A 24,554-nucleotide genomic window follows, 5' to 3' on the forward strand; every position below is an offset into this window, starting at 1 on the left:
GAACTACATGTGATGAGATGACTATACCTTCCAAGTATGTTTTTAAGTAAAATAAAAAATAAAAAGGTAAAACAGGGGCCTCTGGGTGGCTAACTCGGTTAAGTGTCCAACTTCAGCTCAGGTCATGATCTTGTGGTCCGGGAGTTTGAGCCCCACTTCTGGCTCTGTGCTGACAGCTCAGAGCCTGGAGCCTGCCTCAGATTCTGTGTCTCCCTCTCTCTTTGCCCCTCTTTCTCTCAAAAACAGATAAACATTAATTTAAAAAAAAAGTAAAGCAAATATAATATGATCCTATTTAAATATATGTGGAATTTTTCTGAAATACTAATAGTGGTTTCTATGAGGTTCTTCAACCATGTTCCAATGTTATGATCTTTAAACCTCAAAGACAAATATTAATCTAAAAACAAATGAACATGTTACTTACCACCAGGATAGTAAAGAGAATAAGAAAAAAATCATAAAAATCTCAACTTTGAGGCTCACTTAGGTTGCGACTTTTCATCTATAATAGATTTTTATTGCTCAACTCTTTCAAAGCTCAATTTCATTTTTAAAAATCAAATGCACATTATTTTGTCAATAGCAATAAAGTTCAAGTATGGTAAAAACAAAAACAAACCAAAACCTGCATTCTTCCTTTACTTTCAAAATTTGATGACCTCAATTTAAAACCATGTCCCCTTTTACCCAACTGTTAGATAGAGATGGTACCAGTACAAAAGAATTGCTGTAATGGAATAATCATGGAACTAGATTTCAGTTCCAATTTCTCAGTATTTTCATCTGTTATATGGGAATAAGGGTACGATTTCCCCCAAATTACAGTGCCCGAGCACTTTACACTGGGAAGGAACCCAGAAGCTGGTATTAATAACAGACGGAAGAAGTGATTCACCAACATGAAAATCTCAGGCCTTCCCGAGAGCAGTTTCTGTTCAATATCATTACACTCATCACACACATGAGATGAGGTCACCAGAGCCCAAAATAGGGCCCCGGGCGGCCGTGGTCTGTCATTATCACAGGCAGAGTGAAGACGTGGCTTCAGACCCAATGGTACCACAGGGCACCGGAACTACATGCAACAGCAACAGAACTGCCTATGTGCTCCCTCAAGGAGAGCTCCAGTAGCCTCACAATGCACAGGGCAGACACGACAATCAGCAGGAAGAGTTACAGGAGAGAATCACTAGTTGAAACAACTTGAAAACCCCAATCAATTATAATTCCACATCGCTTTTAGCAAAGACCTCTATATATCAATCTAAAAAGAATGAGATGCCTGGGTGACAGAGTCAGTTAAGCGGCTGATTCTTGATTTCAGCTCAGGTCATGATCTCACATTCATGAGATTAAAACCCCACATTGCGTTCCATGCTGGGCAGGGAGCCTGCTTAAGATTCATTCATTCATTCATTCATTCATTCATTCTCTCTCTCTCTCTCTCTCTCTCTCTCTCCCCCGCCCCACCCCTACTTGCACTCCCTCTCTCTCTAAAAATAATTTAAAATTTAATTAATTAATTAATTAAATGGAATGAGTATATGATCTCATCAGATGACAAGTTTGGTCAACTTTTTAAAATACAATAGAATCCCTTGATCAAATAATTCTTATACGGAATAGCAATATACCAGAATAAAATGGAGTCAACTGTTCTATTCCCTACCCTGTAATACTCACAGTGAAACCCTAGGGGTCAACAGATCACAATGTGTGAAACAGGAATCTTATAGCAAAATTGGTTTAATGTTATAAAATACTTCCTCACAATAGTAAGAAACAATTTCTCAATTTTCTCACCACCTCAACAACTACAAAACAAAAACAGAGTATAGCACAGCTTCAAACAGCTGTTGCCAAAACAGAAACTGAAAAGCAAAGACTGCAGTTGTGAAAACGCAACCAGGGTGAAGAATGCCACCACCGACATCTCAACAGTCCACAAGATGGCGACATTCACAAAAATTTATGCATGAGCAAAAGCACTGCAGGAAGTTTCTTTAGAGCCTGAGATGCTTGCAACTTTGAAGAGCAGATTGCTAAAAATTAAAACTCAGAACACTGATGACAGTGAAGACAAGTGATTTTATTGAAAGCAAGAAAACAGAGGAAGGGTGCTTCTACTTTCTCCTCAACAATGCCCTTTATTACTGACCTTATGTGAGCAAAACCGTATATGAATTTCCACTTTTATAAGAATGAAAATGACAACAAGTTTGGAGGGAAGCTATTGTGAGACTCTTTAAAATGTGCAATCATTTCAGGTTTTCAGGAAGTATCTGCCTAATTAATAAAACGGTACTTCTATGTCTAGTGTATATTAATTATGTTAATTAAATTACAGGTATATTAATTACTCATTTGGTCTTCCTAAAAATTACACACGGGAAGTTTCCTTATCCCAATTTTGTAGGTGAAAGAAGCTTACTAAACAGTTATCATGGGATCCAGCAACTCCACTGCTAATTATATACCCAAGATAAATGAAAACATACATCCATACAAAAACTTGTACATGAATGTTCATGGCAGCATTATCCGTAACCGCCAAAAAGCAGAAATGACCCAAATGTCCATCAACTGATAAATAGGTAAATAAAAGGTAGTATATCCCTACAATGAAATATTATTCAGCTATAAAAACAAATGAAGAATTGATACATGCTATAACATGGATGAACCATGAAAACATGCTAGGCGGAATAAACCAATCACAAAGGATCACATGTTGGGGCGCCTGAGTGGCTCAGTCGGTTAAGCGTCTGGCTTCGGCTCAGGTCACAACCTCGCAGTTTGTGAGTTCGAGCCCCGTGTCGGGCTCTGTGCTGACAGCTCAGAGCCTGGAGCCTGCTTCGGATTCTGTGTCTCCCTCTCTCTCTGTGGCCCCCTTGCTTGCGCTCTCTTTCTCTCTCTCAAAAATAAAGAAACATTTAAAAAAAAAGAAACACAAAGGACCACATATTGTATAATTCCAACTCTCACAGGCTCTCTCTCTCAAAAGTAACTGAACATTTTAAAAACAGCTTTCTAATGGATTAAAATACGTATCTTAGGGGGAAAAAAGAGTACATTAGCTATGTTTTCAATTTTTAATTCAGTATTGGATATGGTTTTTGGGGTCTATATCTATGCACTCTCTCTCTCTTTTCCTCCAAAAAAAAAAAAGTAGTTAATTTTAATTTTATGTTAAAAAGAAAATACAGTGGTTAAAACTCATGCATAGGATACAGCCAACCAACCTAAGTGGCAAGCACAACTGCATCTTCAGAAGAGGTTTCAAGAAGTGAACAGGTGTACTTAGTTTGAAGCCCAAGAAGAAGTTGTAATGTAGAAGCAAAGGCAGAGAGATAAGGGCACCTCTTTTTTTTTTAAATTGTGGTAGAAAACACAGAACAAAACAATTTAGCATCTTAATCATTTTTACATTCACAGTTCAGTAGTGTTAAGTTTATTCACAGTGTCATACAATAGATCTCCAGAACGTTTTCACTTTGCAAAACTGAAACTCTGTACCCATTAAACAACAGCTCCCCAATTGGCCCTCTATTCAAAATCTTGCAATGACCGTTCTATTTCTGAGTGTGACTATTTTAGGTACCTCATATAAGTGGAAACACACAGTACTTGTCTTTTGGTGACTGATGATAGCCTCAAATTACCAAAAAGCTTAAATTAGTATGGAGCTAACAGTAGTTCCCAAAACTGAGTAAACTATGAGAATGCACTTCTCAACCATGAAAATTAACAAAGCTCTTATTAAATGTGTTACTTACTGCTATAATTTGGTCTCCAATTTGGATTCTTCCATCATGTTCAACAGCACTGCTCTTTGTAATGCTCTTTACAAAGATTCCTGAAGGCTCTAAGATTAGAAATAGGGTTTTTAGATTTTATTTTTTACTATTTACAAAGCGCACTCAAAAACTATACATCCTTCATTCTCCAAATATAAAGTCCTAATTATGGATAATTATAAATCAACAAGCCACACAAGCAAAACCAACAGAAACTTAGGCTAGAAAATATGACAATTATTTTGTCTGTCAAATACAGTATCAGAGTTTCCTACACTGAATTATTCCTAAGGAAGTTTTCAATCAGTTTATCCAACAATCTGAAAATACATAATAATGTTGATTTAATGTTTCATAAGACAAAGAAAAGATATGAGAGGCAATTCTCAGGTAGAAAAAAAAAAGTGTTTAAAACCACCTAATTTCTTATCTCCAATGTAACCAGCAATGGTAATTCCTAGTCCTTGGACATTTTTAGTGAGTTCTACATCAAATGTCTCACTTTCTTCACTTTTCTGAGTAGAAGCATCAACCTAAAATAAAATTGGTAAACAAATAGAGCAATTAGACATGTAAACAAACAAGATAAACTCAAAAAGCAACAACCTTTATTTAAGAATAATACAATGTAATTAGATGGCAAATAACTCTGCTAGAGAATTATAGCAGGGACTACTCCTTCAATGTTGACAACATGAACTGTCCATTACATTTTTACTCAAATGGAATGTCAGCAGTAAGGGTGAACACCCCCTTATCAGAGAAATACATAATTATTTGTGTGTACAATTTTTTTTTTTAAATCAAATAGTCTGTTATTAACAAATTCTATTTCTAGGGATGGTTTATATTCATTTCCACAATTGAAAGAACTCATATTTTGAATTCAGGTCAACAAGTTCAAATCCAGTTTTGCCACTGAACTTTTCTAAGCATCGCCTGGCTCAACTGTCTATCAGGAATAAGAATAATAAGCCCAGCTAACATTTACTGAGCGGTTTCTATGTAACAGACACTTGACTTGTCTTAGTTAATTTACTCCTTAGAACAAGCCTATGAGGTTAGGTACAATTGATAAATTATTCTCTGGGGAAACTGAGGAACATAAACCTTACCAAAGACAAGCAGCAAGCAATCTGGTAGAGGCAGAATTCAAATGCAGATAAGCTGGCTGCAAAACCAAGGCTCTTAAAATGCCGTGCAGCATGTAAAATCCTTAGGAGAATGTAGGAGCCACAGTGTCCGCTAAGTTGTTGCTGCTATGATCTTAAGTTGATAGTTGATTCTAGTACCATGAATATGAGTTAATCTATCTTCCAGGTATTTTATTAATAGACTGAAGATTATTTTGAAAGCCAGGGAAATGCAACAAAGCTATTTAAAAATTGTTACTGTATTTGTTTTATAAATTCAGACTTTAACATAAAAAGCTCTTTGTAAGAAAAGTATGCCTTTCTGCATTGATCTTCGTTCCTGAAATGACAGCTGAAAGCAAGTTTCTCTAACATGTAGAGTTGTTATTAATTATATATTGGACTGAAGGGCATGGTTTTCTGAATTAAGCACTGGTGGACTAGAGTGGTAAGTCACCAACAAGCTACTGGCATTACATACTTGTGTGGTTCCAGCAGAGTCCCCAGAGAATCCTACAAAGATCGTAACGGAACGAAGGTTATGGATTCGAATGCCCATACATGTTGCAGTGAGCTGGTAATGGTTTTGATTTTCTTTAAGCAAACTCTGTATCTCACTGATAGTCCATCTAAATGAGATATAATTTTATAGTAAAGTTTGATTTATTTTTTTCATTGCACATAATTATCTGTGCAAACTTAGCAAAAGTTTAAAGTTTAGATAATTACAAGAAAATGACAGGATGAAATCTGCTTCAATTGAAACAAATGTGTTTTCTATTTTTAATAAGACTTATGCGAGTGCTATTTTAGAGGGTGGCAATTTGACTATCGAATGGTTTTAAAAGGGGCACAAGCTTCAGAAATGATGATATGCACAGAATAGATATTTTTCTAAGCTTTCAATTACATCAAGTGGTTTTCGGTATTGCATTCATTTATATATTGCTGAATAAAATGTTTTGTTTACCACAAAAGAATGTGATTTAAATACTTTCATACACAAGCTTTCTTTCTTTACTTCTTTCTCTCTGCAAAAAATAGCAACTAACTCAATCCTAAAAACAACAGAATCATGGAAATTTCAAGTGTTCTAATAAAGTTTTAAAGGGCTTGTGGAGGAGGTTAGGATATTAAAAAAAGAATCTGTAGCAACTAATTAGAAAAAACTTTAACAGGAAAAAAAAATCATTGATGTTTTTAGATCTACCAGAAAGGAATGTAGCACTTGCATTTGCTATAAAGCTTATCTAGAAATTGGGTGTAATTATTTTCTCAAATACTTAAGAGATTTGGGGATAAAATTATTTTGTTGATACTCCCACCCCTACTCCTCCCCCCATCCAAAGTCACTAAAAGGAAAGCTGTTGAAGGAGAATGACTGGAACTCCCAGCTCACCTAACTAGAGCCTTCTAGTTAAGAGATAGATAGAATTAAACATTTTAGTTATCAGTAGCAAATAATTATTGAAAATTTAGTCCATTATTTCAAAAGATTATCCTCATAAATGTGCTGCTTAGAGAAAGCACACGAAACATTTCTGTAAACATTTCATGTAACATTACATTTCATGTAAACATTTACTATGTAAAACAGTAATCTAGAATTTTTTAAAGAAACCTATTTTTCATCTGTTACACATTATTCCTAATTAATAAGATATTAGTGCTGAAACACAGTTACACTTGAATTTATACTCTTTAGCACTAACATGTGAATATCATTAAGGCTAGTTTCTAAACATCACCATCATCTAAATGCTAGTGCCTGCGACTTTCCTCCTAATGTTTCCACCTACTTACCCGCATTTCTGGCGTAGATGGGGATGAGGAAAGGGTGATGCCCACAGAGGCAGGTGCTGCTGCTTCTTCTATGGCACCTCTTGCAATCACCAGTTTGACCCTATTTCCACACTGCCTGAGCACTTGTGCTACTTGCTCACTGCTCATTCCTGCCAGATCAGTGTCACCAATCTTTAGAATGTGGTCTCCACTGCATAATCGCCCATGCTGAATAAAGAGATCGGTTAATCAGGATATTGATTTTTTTTAATTTTCTTAAGTTTATTTATTTATATTGAGAGAGAGAGAGAGAGAGAGAGAGAGAGAGAGAACACAAGCTGGGGAGGGGCAGAGAGAAAGAGAAACAGAATCCCAAGCAGGCTCAGTGCTGTCAGCACAGAGCCCAATGAGGTGCTTCAACTCACAAACCATGAGATCATGACCTGAGCAGAGATCAAGAGTCAGAGGCTTAACTGACTGTGCCAACCAGGCCCCCAGGATATTAATATTTTAATTTCATCAGAGAGATCCCAAACGAGGGAAAGAGAATAATGTAAAAATAACAGTCATGTGAATTACCAATCATGGAATATTAAACATGTGGTTGTTATTTTAACTGCCTTTTGAAGCATGTTAATGTTATTCAATGTGATATAAGTAACTGAAATTCACAAATATTCCCTAAACCAATAGTTGATAAGAGCTTATCACTTCGATGTCTACCCACCAGATGCAAGAAAATATGAAGCCTTTTGAAAATTTTTTGAGAAACAGAAAAAGAAGAAAATGCCACTAAGCAAAGATGAAGCCCAAGTCACTATGCAAATACACATTACTCAAAAAATATAGTACAGAACACAAGAAAGCACTGAATTAATACTACAATTTTTTGTCTTGTGTTTTCAATTAAAAATATCCCTAAAAAACTCATTTGCAGATGAAATCCTTATGAGATGAAAATTTAGATGGATAAGGGTAGTAAAAAAAGCAGACTTATTATCTCCATACTAGAACTTTCTTCAATGACAGCATCATCCAGTATGGCAGTAACTAGTGACATGTGGTTACAGAGTACTTGATGTGGCTAATCCAACTGAAAAGCTGAATTTGTCATTTTATTTAATTTTAATTAATTTAAATTTGAGTTTTACAAGTAGCAAGTAGCTACATGTGGCTGTATTATTGGACGGGGCAATTCTACACTGAAGATAAAGCTTAATTTACTGCAAGCCAGTCACCTAGGGAAATTTCATTCAATACTGTACATGCTGGCTAAGAGCTAAAAGGAAGAAAATATGCACATTATTGTGTTACTGCTAATACTTCTACTGATAAAGCTGCCATTAAACAAGCCTTGTATATATGAATATGAGAAATATCTGATGAATTGCCTTCCTAGTTTAAGTTCAAATACACATGGAAAAACAAACAAATTTATAAACAAAATGTTATAACAACAGCAAAAGTTTCTGACACTAGAAATTCTCAAATTAAAATATAAATCAGGGGTGCCTGGGTGGCTCAGTTGGTTGAGCATCCGACTTCAGCTCAGGTCATGGTATCACGGTTCGTGAGTTTGAGCCCCGCATCAGGCTCTGTGCTGATGGCTCGGAGCCTGGAGCCTGCTTCAGATTCTATGTCATCCTCTCTCTCTGCCCCTCCGCCACTCATACTCTGACTCTCTCTCTCAAAAATAAACATTAAAAATTTTTTTTTAAATATATAAATCATAATAACTTTCCATTTTTTCTCTCATATATTCCAGCAATGTCACATAGCATAAACGGCAATGCTTTAACCAACTACTCTGAGATAAAAATAGGCTGTGCTTTTACAAAGAAGACACAAGTGACCCATCACTAAAGGGACAAGTCGAATCTTGTTTTTTTTCTCTCAGTAATAAAGTATTCTTCTTTCCATAATACCTTGTGGCTATACAGCAGCTAACTAGGTTTATAAATAGGATACATGATTGTAAAATAAAAGGTAGCTACCTCTACAAGGATCAAAACCATAACCTGGACTTTAATCTGTGGTTCTACAAGAGTCTTAAGATCACTGCCTAAAACTGTAACTTAAGATCAATGTCCCTTTTCAAAAGTATTTCTCCCAAATCTAAGAAAACACTTTAGAAAATGCCCAGCAAAACAGAAGATTCTCATTCAGCTTCTTTGACATTATGTAAAGCCAAAGTTTCTTCTAACACAAAATATAAATGATGAAGGCATAGGGGCTCCATTACTTACGTGTCTGGCTCTCGGTTTCAGCTAAGGTGATGATCTCACACTGTGAGTCCACACTGGGCTCCACTGCTGGCAGTGTGGAAACTGCTTGGGATTCTTTCCCCCCCAGTCTCTCTCTGCCCCTCCCCCACTCAATGTCTGTATCTTTGAATGAATGAATGAATGAATGAATGAATGAATGAATAAAGGCATACAATTTGATAAAACGGCATAAGAGACCTGTTGGAATAGCTTACCTGGTCAGCTACTCCTCCAGGTAGAATGGTTTTTACTATCACACCAGTTGCTTTTCCTCCGACAATGCCAAACCCTAGTCCAGACCCATCATTCACCAATTCAATAGTTTCTACATGCTGCCAGTGAACCTGAAAACAAAACTCCTGTATGAATTTGAAAAAAAAAAAAAATCTGTGGAAACTAAAAGATCTATTACAGTTGAGATTTCTGTGACTATTATTTTGTGATTAATATTAAATAACGGAGTTCAGACATAATAATAAGCCTTAACAATGTACCTTTTATTTAGTATACTTCCCTTTCAACACATTGTAACTGCTACTGATATAATCATTCTTGAAATTATCAATACATCTTTATAGTGACCGCATTTAATCAGTTGAAGATAGGCACTGATTTGCAAGATCCTTTCTAGAACTTCTAAAAAAAGAAAAAGATCAAGGAGAAATCATCACCTGCTAAGATTATCTTCTGTAAAATCTTGACTCAGAGAATTTCAAATTACAAGATTCCTTTGAAGTCACTGACAGCTACCACTAACAGTATAATTCTGTAATTTACAAAGCAAAATCAAGACTGTATCTGCCTACAGATAGAGTCTGATTTGTTGAAGAAATAATTTTTTTTTTTGAGGAATGCAGTCAGTCAACTGAAAGAATCACACAAAGAAAGGTTAAAGTTGATTTAGAAGACATAGACTTAAATAAAAAACTTTCCAAGCTAGGGAGAGATAAAAGCATAAAATGGGAAAAACTCAAGAACTACATAGGACCTACACAAAGGTAGGTCTACAGACAACCAACAAGAATGGAAAAATATGTTCTGTCCCTTTTAAAAATCTTACGGACTCACCGGGTTAGAGTGAGCGGAAACTGTGCTGGCCGCAGATGGAGAACGGGAAACTATGGGGCTGATGAGCTGAGGCAATGAGCCTCTGGCAATAACTAGCTGGACATTATCTTTGGCTTTCTGCAGGATGCTGATAGCCTGCTGATGTGTAATTGTCTGATCAAGTGCCTGTCCATTGATGGCAAGGATCTGATCAGTTTCCTTCAATCTTCCATCTCTAGCAAGAAGGAAAAAAGGGGTAAAAGATACCTGACAGCTCTCAAGAAAAGGAAAGCTTCTTTGGCATATATTCTCAGGTTATTTTTAATCCAGTTTTCTAATGGCCACACTTTTTAAGCTTTTCCCTACAATTTTACTTTCAAAAATATAAGTTTTGGCTCCAGCCGGTCCATCCTTAATCAACCCTTCCCATTTAAAAGCCACCTTTACAGCTACTCACTCAACTTACACGTTTTATCTTAGATATTGCTATTTACTAACAAATAAAAGCAAAGGTGTATACATTTATTTGTTGCTTTGAGTATATTACTAAAAACGTAATTCAAGCAATCATGGGTCATTTGTATGTTTTTCTATATAGTAACCTTTAAACTAATCAGAAAGAGCCGTTTTAATAACAATGAAAATAATGTTCTGCTTAAATTGTCCTTTTCTTCCTAAAAAGTGATTATTACTGTATTTAAAAGATATTCTCCCTTAAAATAACTTGCTTACCATAGCAGTGTTAAAGAATTCTAACAACTGGTTAATAACAGATTGTTTCTGTTTTATTTCATTTTTGTTTCTCTATATTCTACCTTCTGAATGTGGTAACAAACACAGAGAAGATACCATGAGAGTCTCACCTGTGAGCCACACTGCCCTCTTGAATCTCCTGCACGAATATTCCCAGTTCTCCCCGGTTTTCACTCCTAAGTCCCACAACACTAAAACCAAGGCCCCCACATGGAGGTTTGAGGAGCTCAAAAACTTCTACATGGCGACCCTGTTCAGGAAACAAAGCAAGAAATCAAATTAAAAGTCAATCACTCTATTCAGTTATTTTATTAATGGTATTACTTTGTTTAAAAAAAATAACAGAGGGGCGCCTGGGTGGCTCGCCCGACTTCAGCTCAGGTCATGATCTCACGGTCCGTGAGTTCGAGCCCCGCGTCGGGCTCTGTGCTGACAGCTCAGAGCCTGGAGCCTGTTTCAGATTCTGTGTCTCCCTCTCTCTGACCCTCCCCTGTTCATGATCTGTCTCTCTCTGTCTCAAAAATAAATAAACATTAAAACAAAAATTTAAAAAAAATAACAGAAATTTCAAATAATTTTCTCAGATAACTTTTATCACTCATCACCTACAATGAGACATTTTATTTTGACCCTGAAGAATAAAAAAATAAAGAAAAATGAAATAGAAAAATCTCTGAACCATCCAAACTGACGCAAAATCCACTTTTTTTCCATTTCAATTTTTTTCAAATGTTATGTCTTCATAAATACATTTAATAATATATGTTTATATCTATATAATGTTAATATAAACAAGCATATTCTTCCAATTATCCAGGACCTGACTGCACTGTTCTATCATAACTAACAGGAAGAAATGTTCTTACCTGGGCCATATTTTTGATTAGTTGATCAAAGTCATCACAAGCAGGTTTTCCATTGATGTGTGGAGTACCAGATCCTGTAAATGCTTCCAGATTCCCATTATTTGAGGATGATAAAAATAAATCATTTTGCAGAGTAGGAATTACAGCTGGGCTGAGATGTGGAATGTGGGCATATTCAACATTTGAAATTGCCGAAGTTGCAATGTTTACCTAGGAGCAATAAGGAGATTATTAACAATTTTGACATTCCATAAACTATTTCATAGGAAACATCCCAAGAGGGTAATAATGAAGTTACATATATAATTTCAGTATTGTACCCTTTCAATCAGCAACTCTATTTCAAGAAATTAATTTCAAGCACAAAATGAGAATAATACACAAAGATGTGTGTAAAAGGAAGCTCAATGCAGTATTGTTTATTAGATGGGACAATTTTTAAAAACTACCTCCAGTGTTGAAGGTATCATCAAAACACACACACACACACACACACACACACACACACAATCATACATTCATATACAAACTTGTGAAAAAGGCTAGTTATCAAACAATGTGCATAGTACAATACAATGTACATTCAAAAATATGTTTACATTTGTATTAAACATCTGGAAGATTATACACCAACCAATATAACAGTTGTCCCTGAGAGGGGATTCCAGGGCACCATTTACCTTCTACATTCTTGAATTCTATTTAGAACAATGTATGTAGTAATGAATTTGGCCTTTCCCAAAGACAGGTCTGACTTTCATCCTCAGCTCCTAGGAAGTAACCGCTAAACCCACGGACTTTTCCAGAATGATAGGAGGGTCTTCTTGCTCTTCATGGGGGGCTCCAAAGATACAAGATATCACTCCACACTGACACGAAGTTCAACACATAGGCGATCAATTATGCCTATGAAATGATACCGTAATTAAATGTCTGAACACCGAAATCAGGCAAGGTTCCTGGGTTGGCAATACTCCATGCATTCTGGCCGCCTACCAATTTGGGAAAAGAAACGTTTATGGAAGCTTCGGATTTTGAAATCCTCTCAGCCTGTACTATGTCTTCCTTTGGCTAATGTTTTTTTACCCGTACCCTTTCTTTATAATGGACCATAAGCTTGCGTATAACAGTTTCCAGAAAGTTCTGTAGGCCCTTCTACTGAATTATTAAACTTGGAGATGGTCTGAGGAAGATCCAGGACTTTCAGCTCATCTCAGAAATGAGGATGGTCTTTTGTGGATTCTTCCCTCTAACTCCATAGTTAGATCTTAACTCTTTGCTGTTGGTGTCAAGTCTTGAAGAGAGGTGGAACTCTAGAGGACTATGCCCTCAAACCTCACAGTTTGGCTAACTCCAGGTACAATCACATAAGTAACAACAGTGACAAAAAAAGATAATTCCATTTTGGAAAAGCATTCTATAATTACTTGTATACACCTGTTATAAAGAGCACCAGTTAAGGCTAAATAATTTCCTATTTCTGTAGGGTGTCTCTAATGTAAATTTTTACCCACAATTATTTATCAGAAAGAGTACATCAATGATGCTTTATGGATATGTCTCTGAACTCATCTCTTGCACTGTGTCTCTCACCTGCCAGGCTCCAGCTATACTGACCCCTTCATGGTTCCTCAGACTGCCAACCTTCTCCTTCTATCAGCCACATACATCCTTCCGCAAGTATCGACATGCTTATTTCTTTATTTCATTGAGATGTGCTCAACTTCACCCCAGAGAAGCTCTCCCTGACAATGCTATCCAAGAGAGCACCCCATCATTAGGCTCCATGAGCCTACCCTGCCCTGTTTTTCTCCATGGCACTTATTACCACCTGGATGCACTCTGTTGTCATAGACCTTCCATCCCAGCTGCTGGGGACAGACTAGAATGTAGAATTCGCCAGTGGAGGAATTTGAGTATTTTATTCTCTATTATATCCTCATTCTCTAGAAGAGTGCCTTACAGAGTTGGCATTCAATACACATTTGCAGAATGTTCATCTTTTTAGGGACCTACTCTGATCTCATCTCCCCAACAACCCAACTATCATTATTTCCATTTTACAGATGACATAGTTTCACAAAGTCACACGTCTAATAAGTTGACTATGACCTAGATTTTTTTTTCATCACACTGTTGCTATGTTTCTATTATACATATCACAAACAGGAGCGCCTGGGTGGCTCAGTTGGTTAAGCGTCCAACTTCGGCTCAGGTCATGATCTCACAGTTCATGGGTTCGAACCCTGCATCGGGCTCTGTGCTGACAGCTCAGAGCCTGGAGCCTGCTTCGGATTCTGTGTTTCCCTCTCTCTCTGCCCCTTCCCCGCTCACACTCTGTCTCTCTGTCTCTTAAAAATAAATAAACATTAAAAAAAATTATACATATAGCAAACAGTCATTTGAGGTATCATTTCCAGAAATAGGACATTCGGTAAAGAGTTTACGTTGACAGAGCAATCAAAATATTTTACAACACATCACCAATGCATGCCTAAGAGTTTGTTACCTATCATTAAAATTGAACAGAAGATTCAGTAAGTGAACAAAGTTACCAATTATCCAAACATTATATTGGCTATCTACAATCATGGATTAAAAACCAAAAAAAGATCAGTGTGTTTAGAAGAGGCTTTTAGGAATCTTTCAAATGGTCATTTTACAATATACAGCAGGCATTATCAATTAATATTTTTTTCAAAAGCAAGATCCTTATGCCAAACTTGATTTTTTTTAATCCTCAACCATGGCAACTTCAATAAAGTCTGCCAGCAGAAGATACACAGCTCAGGTTGAAGCAGATGGCATAATGATTTCTGTGACAGGCTGAGGATCCCACACACCAAGACCTAATGCCTATGGTATGTTTGCACAGGAGAAAAATATTTGGACTTCTGCTACGGTAAGCCAGAATGAACAAATCACATTCCAAGAACAGAGAGTTTATCTATATGAAGTTGACTGGTGAAACAGAGGCTCTGATATCATAGAAGACCACGTATGAAGGCACTCTAAGAGTGAAATTACAGCACCAGAAAAGTACAACACTATGAGAATCATTTAAAAGTACTGAATATCAATTGTTTTCTCGAAATTTGCTAAAGGTTTAACCAATGTCAATAACTGTTCCAAACTCCTCTTGGCCCTTGAGGTCTATGTAAATGTAAGAGCAAGGGTTAAAGAGATCACATCTTTAAAAACTATAACCTAATTATATCATTATACAAGAGTTGTTTTTAAATGTGCAGATTTGCATTCATAGGAGAAAGCACAAACATACCTTTCAACTCTGCTATAACTGTTTAATAAAATGGCTTTCTGAACTATATATAATCTTGAAAAACAGGAATGGATCTTACTTGCCTTGACAGACCTGTTCATAGCAGACACAGCATAAATGTTTAATAAAAAAGCTTGACTCCCATCTTGGTTTATAAATATAAAATAAACAGAAGAAAACACAACTATCTGGTGATTTTTATATACAGATAAACAATCTGTATAATTTACGTAAGTTGCTAGTAAACGAGCAAGAGTCACCAAGTAATTATCTGTTCTCTGTTTAAGTTCTGGCTGAGTACTTCAATCTAAAAGGTCCTTTTGTGTTCTTAGTAAATAGACGGATTAACCTAATTTATGGATTTTAATTAGTGCTAATACCTAAAACATAACTTAAAATGAAGGTTATGTAAATCAGTCAATTGAAAAAGTTGTCAAAGTCTTTGTAAAAAGGCAGGATGAAACACCTCTCAGTTTTTAGAAGTACAGGTGAAGTCCTCTTATAAGATGCAGTCAGAACAGGAATTGGTGGAGTTTTCTCAAAACGTCAGACTGAGCAGAAATCATAACAAAGGACAAATACGTAACTTGGAAAGCACTTTGATCCAAAGCATGTATGTATTCATTCACAAGTATCTTGATGCATGAGAGGTCCCCACCTTCTTTCCTGCATGAACTGCACTCAAGTAATATGGCATTATTTTTAATTTCAGTCTCTTTAAGACGGAGCAAGAGTTTGGACACCTGAGAAACCATTTCATTAAAAAACTCGATGTTTAGAAGATCTTTCTTCAGAATGTTACAGTTTGATCACACCCAATAAATTTACCAACAACTGCTTTCTCAATTCATTTACATAGTCTTTCAAGAGAATTTAAGTAAATGTTCATGGAAAAAGTTTTTGCCATAACTTTTATGTTATGTAATGGAGTCACATAGTTACAAAAAAAAATTATGACTGGCAAAACAGCTCTAAAAAGGACTCTGACAAATGTACATTTGCCCCCCAGGTGACAATGCACCCTCAGTGGCACACAGGACATGTCTGAAGAAATAAGTTGTGCTCTGAGCATCAGTCACTATGCCTTCCAGGACTACTGAAAAGCAAGCCACTCATCTGAAGGAGTTGCTAAGAGAGCTGCTGCTTCTACAATAGCATGCCAGGAAAATAAACAATTCCCTTTCGTTCTATATATAATTAAGCCCACCCTGTGGGAATAGCTGTATCAGAGTAACCCTTCCACTGAGATCAATTAGAAAATTTATATAAAGAGCTGTGTATGAGAACAACTCTGACGGTGTCAAAAAGAAACAACCCACCCCACACTCAAAGAGAAGAGATCACACAAAAGCATGAATACCAGATGGCAGGGATTATTGGTGTCCATCCCAGAGGTAGACTACCACAGAGTGTCATAGTAAAACTGCTGAAAGCCAAGACCTAGGGGAGATCTTAAAAGTCACCAGAACAAAAAAGAACCTTATCTTCAGAGAAGAGTAAAACAGACAGCTGACTTTTCAAGATAATCAATGAAAAACAGAAGACAACAGAATAAAAAAGTACAAAATGACAACAATGAAAAAAGGTCACCTGAGCATTTTCAGAACACCTTCCCTACACACATACTCACACACAGTATTGCTTCAGAACTGTACAAAAGAAATTCACAAGTAAATTCTTAGAATTAATTAAGATCCCTCATGGAATTTCCTTACATTAGCACAAAAGACCGAAGAACACACACACAAAAACAAGTTTTAAAAATGTGAGTAGGGGTGTCTGGGTGGCTCAGTCCAGTTGAATGACCGACTCTTGACTTTGGCTCAGGTCATGATCCCAGGTTTGTGGGATCAAGCCCCACATTGGGCTCATGCTGAGTGTGGAGTATGCTTGGGATTCTTTCTCTCTCTCCCTCTGCCCTTCTCCCCTGCTCACACAATGTCTGTCTGTCTCTCTCTCTCTCAAATAAAATAAAATAAAATAAAATAAAATAAAATAAAATAAAATAAAAACAGGGGCTCCTGGGTGGCTCAGTCAGTTAGGCATCCAATTCTGGATTTCAGCTCAGATCATGATCTCATGGTTCATGCTTAGGATTCTCTCTCTCTCGTTCTCTCTCTGCCCCTCCCTAGCTTGTGCACACATACACTCTCTCAAAATAAATAAATATACTTAAAATAAAATAAATAAATGAAAATAAAAATATGAGGGGCGCCTGGGTGGCACAGTCGGTTGGGCGTCCGACTCCAGCCAGGTCACGATCTCGCGGTCCGTGAGTTCGAGCCCCGCGTCGGGCTCTGGGCTGATGGCTCACAGCCTGGAGCCTGTTTCCGATTCTGTGTCTCCCTCTCTCTCTGCCCCTCCCCCATTCATGCTCTGTCTCTCTCTGTCCCAAAAATAAATAAACGTTGAAAATAAAAATATGAGTAAATCAATGGTAATATCTTAAAACAATAAATAAAATTTGTGGAGTTTTAAATATAAGCAGAATTAAAGTACATGTCAATTACATAAAAGACACGAGTAGGGTACATGAGGTTGAACTGTACTAGGCTCCTTTCATTTTCCAAGAAGTAGTAAAAGTTCCAATTAAAATCAAAATAACTTCAGGGTAATATATCTGACAAAGGACTCAGGTCTGGCTTAAAAAAGGAAAACTCAGTATTAAAAAAGATCCAAGTAGAAAACGAACAAAGAAAGACATTTCACCAAAAAGTTGTGTGGATGGCAAATAGGAACATAAAATATGTTCAGCATTATCATCCATCCTGGAAATGCAAATTAAAAGCACAAATAATATCACTATATATCTATCAGAATGACTGAATAAATAATAGTGGTAACACCAAGTGCTGGTAAGAATGTGGAGAAAATGGATTTCTCCCACATTGCTGGCAGGAATGTGAAATGGTACAGCCCCACTGGCAAAGAGTTAGGCAGTTTCTGAAAAAAAAAACTAAACATGCATTTACCATACAACATGGCAATTACACCCTTAGGCATTTATTATATAGAAATTAATACTTAACATTCACACAAAAACATGTATGCAATGCTCACAGAAGCCTTATCTACAAGAGTAAAAACCTAGAAACAAACAAAATGTCTCTCAAGAGGTGTACCCCTACCAGCAAATAATACTAAACAACAAAAAAGAGTAAAATATTAATATACACAACAACTTGGATAGATCACAAGAGTGTCATGAGTAATGAAAAACATGAGACAATCTCAAAAGGTCACATACATTATGATGATATTTTCATAAAATTCTTGAAATGGTTAAATTATAAAGATGGAAAAAGTTGCCAGAGGACAGGGGTGGTGGCAGGAAGGGAACAGAGTATAACTATTAAGGAGTAGCACAGAGAGATAATTGTGGTGATGAGATAGTACCTAGATTGCGATGGTGGCTCCACAAATGTATGCCAGAGAATGACATGGACTGAAGAAATGGACACACATTGTACCATTATCAGTTTCTTGGTTTTGATATTTTACTGTAATTACCAAGACATCACCCCTGGAGATAACTGGGTGAAGTACATATAGGACCTCTCTATTATATTTAAAACCTCCTGTGAATCTATAATTATTGTAAGATTTTTTAAAAGTTGACTCTAATAGGCCAAGGATGCTCACTCTACTCTTTAGGGTAACCACTAAAAGAATAATAAAATTAAGTATAAATAGCATGCTAATAGAGGAAGAAGATGAAATAAAAAGTGAACTAGGGGCGCCTGGGTGGCTCAGTTGCTTAATTGTCCTGATCTCACGGATCAGGTCATGATTTCATGGCTCATGAGTTCAAGCCCCATGTCAGGCTCTGTGCTGACAGCTCAGAGCCTGAAGCCTGCTTCGGGTTCTGTGTCTCCCTCTCTCACTCTGTCTCGCACTCTGTCTCTTAAAAAAGAAAACAAAAGACACCAAATTTTAAATTTTTAAAAGTGAACTAATACCAAAAGGAAAAAAAAATGAATAAACAAGACAAAGAGAAAGAGAAAAAAATAATGAATCAAAATAAAAATTTATCAATAATTGCATTAAATGACTACAATTGCCCCACTGTATAACACAACAAAACAAAATACCTGCTGTTTACCAAAGATATGACCAATAATAAAAAAGATAAAGATGAAAATAGAAAGATCCACCATACGTACATCAACCAGAAGAAGCCTGGTACACCTAAACTGGTACCAGGCAAGTGGACATTAAGGCAAGAAGCATTACTGGAGACAAAGGCAGATGATTCACAGAGATAAAGGGTCAACTCAGTAGAAATAAGACAATCTCAGTCACCTAAAAATATAACCTCAAATCACGTAGGGCACAAGGGCTCAGAATCCAGATGAGAAACAGACAAATCCAAGTCCTAATTAGAGATTATAACACATCTCTCCCAGTAACTAACAGAATGGGGGGGGGGGGGGAGGGATCAGTAAGGATATAAAAGATCTGAACAAAATTCTAAATAAAGTTGATAGAATCAATATAAAAAAGAAACTATATTCCTAGAAAAGAAAAAACAACTAGAAAATCAAAAGCTTTAAAAAAAGATTGCATTTAAGATATAATAAATTTGACAGGCGCCTGGGTGGCGCAGTCGGTTAAGCGTCCGACTTCAGCCAGGTCACGATCTCACGGTCCGTGAGTTCGAGCCCCACGTTGGGCTCTGGGCTGATGGCTCAGAGCCTGGAGCCTGTTTCTGATTCTGTGTCTCCCTCTCTCTCTGCCCCTCCCCCGTTCATGCTCTGTCTCTCTCTGTCCCGAAAATAAATAAACGTTGAAAAAAAAAATTTTTTTTAAATAAAAAAAAATATATAATAAATTTGAAAAAACTGGAATACAACATAGAGTTCAGAAACACTCACATATACATGACCACATGATTTACTGTGCCAATGTAAGGGAGTAAAGAATGGTCTTTTCAATAAAAGGTTCTGGTTCAAATGGATATTCAAATGGAAAATTAATTCACAAACATACTTTACCTCACAAAACAGCCAAAATTTAGAAGCTAAAGCAAGATTCTGAGAGAAAAATCTCTATATCCTTGGCATAATCAATGATTTAAGTAGGACAAAAAAGGCAGTGTATACACATAGAGGAAAAGTTTTAAAAACTGGACTTTATTAAAATTAAAAAAAACCTTCTTGTCATCAAAACATATAACTAAGAAAGTCAAAAGGCAAGACACAAGCAGAAAAAAACAGTTGCAATACAAATATCCAACAAAGAAGTTGTATTCAGGAAACCAAAAAACAAAACAACAACAAACTATTGTAAATCAGTAAGACTCACAAACCAATAGAAAAATTGGCAAAAGACTTAAACAGAACTCCACCAAGGAGGATATCAAAATGATCAATAAGCATATACAAAGGTGCTCAATATCATTAATCATCACATGATACTACAACATACCCCCCACAGTGGCTAGAAATGGAAAAAGAGAAATTTAAAGCTGACAGTACCAGCAATGAGGCGGAACAATGAGAATTTTCTTACATTACAGTGAGAACGTAGACCTACAACTTCTTTGGAAAACAATTTGGCAGAATCTACAAATGCTGAAAAAAATACCTTAAGGCCCAGAAATTTCACTCATAAGTAAACATCCAAGAGAAATGTACACTTATGAAGATCAAAGGACATGTGTTAGAATGTTTATGGCAGTTTTGTTTGTAATAGCAAAAAACTGGAAAAAAATTACAATCAACAGAAGAAAGTACAGATATATTCTAGTACATTCATGCAATGAAAAATGGAAAAGAATTACAGCTACATATAACAACATGAAGGAATATAACAGACACAAAGTGAAGAAAAAGCCAGGAACAAAGCATGTATACTCATATTGTATTTATGTAAAATTCAAATACTTATTCATGGGATAAAAGTCAAAATAGTATATGATCTGACTTCCATGAGAAATCTAAATGAGCCAAACTCACATAATCAGAGAGAAGACTGGTAGTTGCCAGGGGCAGGGAAAATGGGGAGATGCTGATCAAAGGGTACAAACTTCCAGTTATAAGTAAGTAAGTTCTGGGGATCTAATGTACACTGTGGTCACTACAGTTAACAGTACTCTATGGTATATTTGAAAGTGGTGAAGTGAGTAGATCTTAAATGTTTTCATCATACACAAAAAAAGGTTATTACTGAGGTGACAGATGCGTTAACTAGCCTCATTTTTGGTAATCACTTCACAACACACATGTGTATCAAATATCCCTTTGCATATCTTAGACTTATGCAGTTACATGTCAATTTTATCTCACGCAGCCTGGAAAAAAAATAGGATTCTTTTGGGGTAGAGGATGGGGACTGACTGAGGGGATACAGAGTATGATGGAGTTTTAGTAACTTTCTATACTTTGGCTTAGGTGAAGAGTTTTATGTGTACATTCCATTTATAAAATACCCATGAGCTATATAGTTTTGCCCTTGACCTTATGTTAATTCTAATTTTTTTTTTAAGTTTGCAAGGTAGGTAAGTGCTAAGAACTTGGGGCACTCCAATGACTAATAAAACAACAACAACAACAACAACAAACCTACTTCTCTGAAAGAAAGAAGGTGGTTTGAAGAACCTCCGTGTTATTAAGCTAAATCTCCTGACAGAAACTTGGAATTTAAAGTTCAATTACCAGGCACTCACCTTAAATGAAAGAGAACACAGAAACTAGGTATCTGAAGACGAAGCCAAGACCATTACTGTGATGGATGGCCCTCTGCAGGCTTGATACGGATTCTACTGGCTAATTCCCATCTACAGAAGAAATCCTTCAACAAGTGCTCAAGTCAAGATGAATCCTCAGCACGTGTGTTTTAACCTCTGTAGCATATGTAGATGTTTCTTCCTCAAAGATCATGAATTTTTGCAACTTGTAATCATTTAATTGCACAGCAAATTACAAGAAGAAAAAATAATCATTATGCTATCTAATATTTTTATACTGAAGTATTCTGATCTACCCTGATACAAGGTTGACACAACATGAGGTTTCAAAATTATAATTTTTTTCAACAATACCTATTCTGTAAAACTAATGTCAATCCAAAAATACTTGAAAAGATCAATGTCTTAAATATTTTGATCATAAACATATGATCTATGCTCTCAAGTTTAACAAAATAGAATATTCTCAAATATGTAGATTCACTTAACTAATCTGCTACAAAATATTGAAATATTGACTTCTTATGCTCCATCTATTCTGGGTTGTTAACTGAAGATGAAGTTAATATTATTAACTCTGTTTTAATGGCTAGCATCAATCTTTCCAGAAGTACTCGTATAATTGTGTAGAAAAAGGATTGTTTAGGACCAAACCAAATTTCCTAAAGCATTTTTATACAGATTATCAAAATCTGTTTATGGTCCTGTTATTTTGACTTATTCTGAATGCTAGAATAGCAATGAGAATACAGTGACCCAAATGCTTATATAATTTGATGGATATTTCTATCGCTTAAAAGCTAAAATACATATATTATCTTGAATTAAGTAAGAAAATGACCACTGCTTTTGCAGTCCTAGTTTTGGTAGACTTTAAACAAATTTATAAACAAATATTGCTAGTTCAATTTCCCAATTTCTGTTTGTTTGTTACTCCTTAATGTAATGAGAAATAAGAAATAAGGCACTCTGGGGAATCTGCCATAACAGGTGCACCTCATAGAAATGCAGACTGTTGTTTTTAATCTGCGCCTTGTCTTTTCTTCTTGCAGAGGAAGAAAAGTGCTTATTTTCTTGTGAACTTACAAAACTGCTGTAAAACACTCTCTGGAACTGATCCCAAACATGAAATGCAAAGACAGACAGGATACCGAGAGTATTCAATGAAATACAGCACCTAAAATGGTAGCAATCAGAGGAAAAAAAATTTTACACATAATAGAACTGCATTTCAAGTTTGGAACCAGGGGAGGCCTCCTTTTCCATAAATCTTTCAGTGAAATACTGATTAGAGCACAACTCTGATGCATTATTGAACAGGCAAACCCTTGCACAGTAATTGATGGTGGCACTCTGATTTAATGATCCTTATTTTTAAAGCTAATTAAAGAAATTGAGTTGCATGTTCAACGGGGATTAGCTTAATGTGACGAGACTATTTTGGACATAAAGTACCTCATAGCTCCTGAACTAAACAAGATACAAAATGGAGCAGCAAATTATAAGATGGTATGGGGGGGGGGTGGTGGCATTTTCTGATGGAATCAGCATAATTTCATGTTTTCTATGAAAACTTCTCTTCATTCATTCAAATACTTACTGAGGACCTCAAATGTCCAAGACATTGGGCTCTAGGTAACAGGACAGAAATTAAACATATAAAATGCTTTGCATAATCACTAATATGTTAGATATCCTATAAAATTACTCTACCAGGCATAGTTAACCGACCTACTGAGACAGAAAACTTTCTTTTCATAGCTATGAGTTCTTGAATAGCAAGGCAGATAGTGGATAAGAATTTACAGATATTCTTAATGTAACCATTGATGATCATTGGCTGACAAATTTAAAATATAAGGTTATTGAATTTAGAAAGTAATCCCTTAACCCAAGAACATTTAGGCAGTCATTCTGAGTAATCAAAATGTAAATTTTCTGCATCTGCCTCTATGTGGATACAAGTACAAAGTTTCAGAGGCACATTTGTCTTACAATTCCCATGTGCTATATAAAAAGGATAAATGATCAACCAGGAAACCCAAGATGAAACACAAAGAAAAAAATGAATTAAAGAGTACCTACAACTCTTCTTGTCTTCTCCCTTTTGATATTTAGAAAGATATATATAAATCATCAAAAATCTACCTAAAGTAATGTGTACTGTTATAGGCCATTAAATGACAAGATCAAGTAACAAAATGGTCAACTTTGTACCTTTATACAACTTAGGGATGTTGTTAAGTTAAATGAATGGCCACACGGCAAGTTATCTATTTTATAACGTTTCAGTCTTCATTCAGAGCTACATCTATGAAAATCTGATTTATTTTTAAAACTACACCACAAAAGATACTAAGTAGAATCAATATACAAGGCATACGGCACTAAAATGTCAGGCTGAGGCATCATAAAGCAGGGGGCTCCATGTGTATTTATAAACTAATTTTTTAAAAGTCTAAATTTCACTAAAATCTTTAGAAATACTCATAGATGAAAAGATTCAAATTCTTCCCCTCGACCCATTTTCCTAAAATATATATGAATACTTGAGTAAAGACTGCAATAGAAACTGAGCTTAAAATAGTCAGTTTAGAACAGTTTTAAACTTTTTTCATTATTGTTGTAAATTTTATAAAAATAAATTGTATTTATTTATTTATTTATTTAATTGTATTTATGTAAATAAAATTTTTACAGAAATTTTAAGCTTACCATTTAAAGAACAGTTAGGTTCAGGCACCTGGATGGCTCAGCAGTTAAATGTCCAACTCTTGGTTTCGGCTCAGGTCATGATCTCATGGTTCATAAGTTCCATGAACCATGGAACCATGTTCTGCGCTGACAGCACAGAGTCTCCTTGGAATTCTCTGTCTCCCTCTCTTTCTCTCTCTCTTTCTCTCTCTCTCTCAAAAGTAAATATTTAAAAAACAAAACAAAA

The 24,554-nt window shown here is 35.9% G+C and overlaps 1 protein-coding gene across 21 annotated transcripts in view; it reads right to left on the reverse strand.

Moving 5' to 3' along the window:
• The window catches only part of MPDZ (multiple PDZ domain crumbs cell polarity complex component), a 164,342-nt gene that overhangs the window by 98,549 nt on the left and 41,239 nt on the right, over nucleotides 1-24,554 (reverse strand). For all 21 annotated transcript variants that reach the window (XM_045469453.1, XM_045469461.1, XM_045469450.1 and 18 more), the window contains exons 4-10: nucleotides 11,646-11,855; nucleotides 10,890-11,029; nucleotides 10,048-10,261; nucleotides 9,195-9,323; nucleotides 6,737-6,943; nucleotides 4,219-4,333; nucleotides 3,780-3,868 (exon numbers count right to left, since the gene is read on the reverse strand). In XM_045469453.1, coding sequence (XP_045325409.1) covers nucleotides 3,780-3,868; nucleotides 4,219-4,333; nucleotides 6,737-6,943; nucleotides 9,195-9,323; nucleotides 10,048-10,261; nucleotides 10,890-11,029; nucleotides 11,646-11,855 — 1,104 coding nt within the window. The remainder of the gene's footprint in view (nucleotides 1-3,779; nucleotides 3,869-4,218; nucleotides 4,334-6,736; nucleotides 6,944-9,194; nucleotides 9,324-10,047; nucleotides 10,262-10,889; nucleotides 11,030-11,645; nucleotides 11,856-24,554) is intronic.

Source organism: Leopardus geoffroyi, chromosome D4, assembly GCF_018350155.1.
Source record: "Leopardus geoffroyi isolate Oge1 chromosome D4, O.geoffroyi_Oge1_pat1.0, whole genome shotgun sequence".
NCBI classification, from domain to species: domain Eukaryota; kingdom Metazoa; phylum Chordata; class Mammalia; order Carnivora; family Felidae; genus Leopardus; species Leopardus geoffroyi.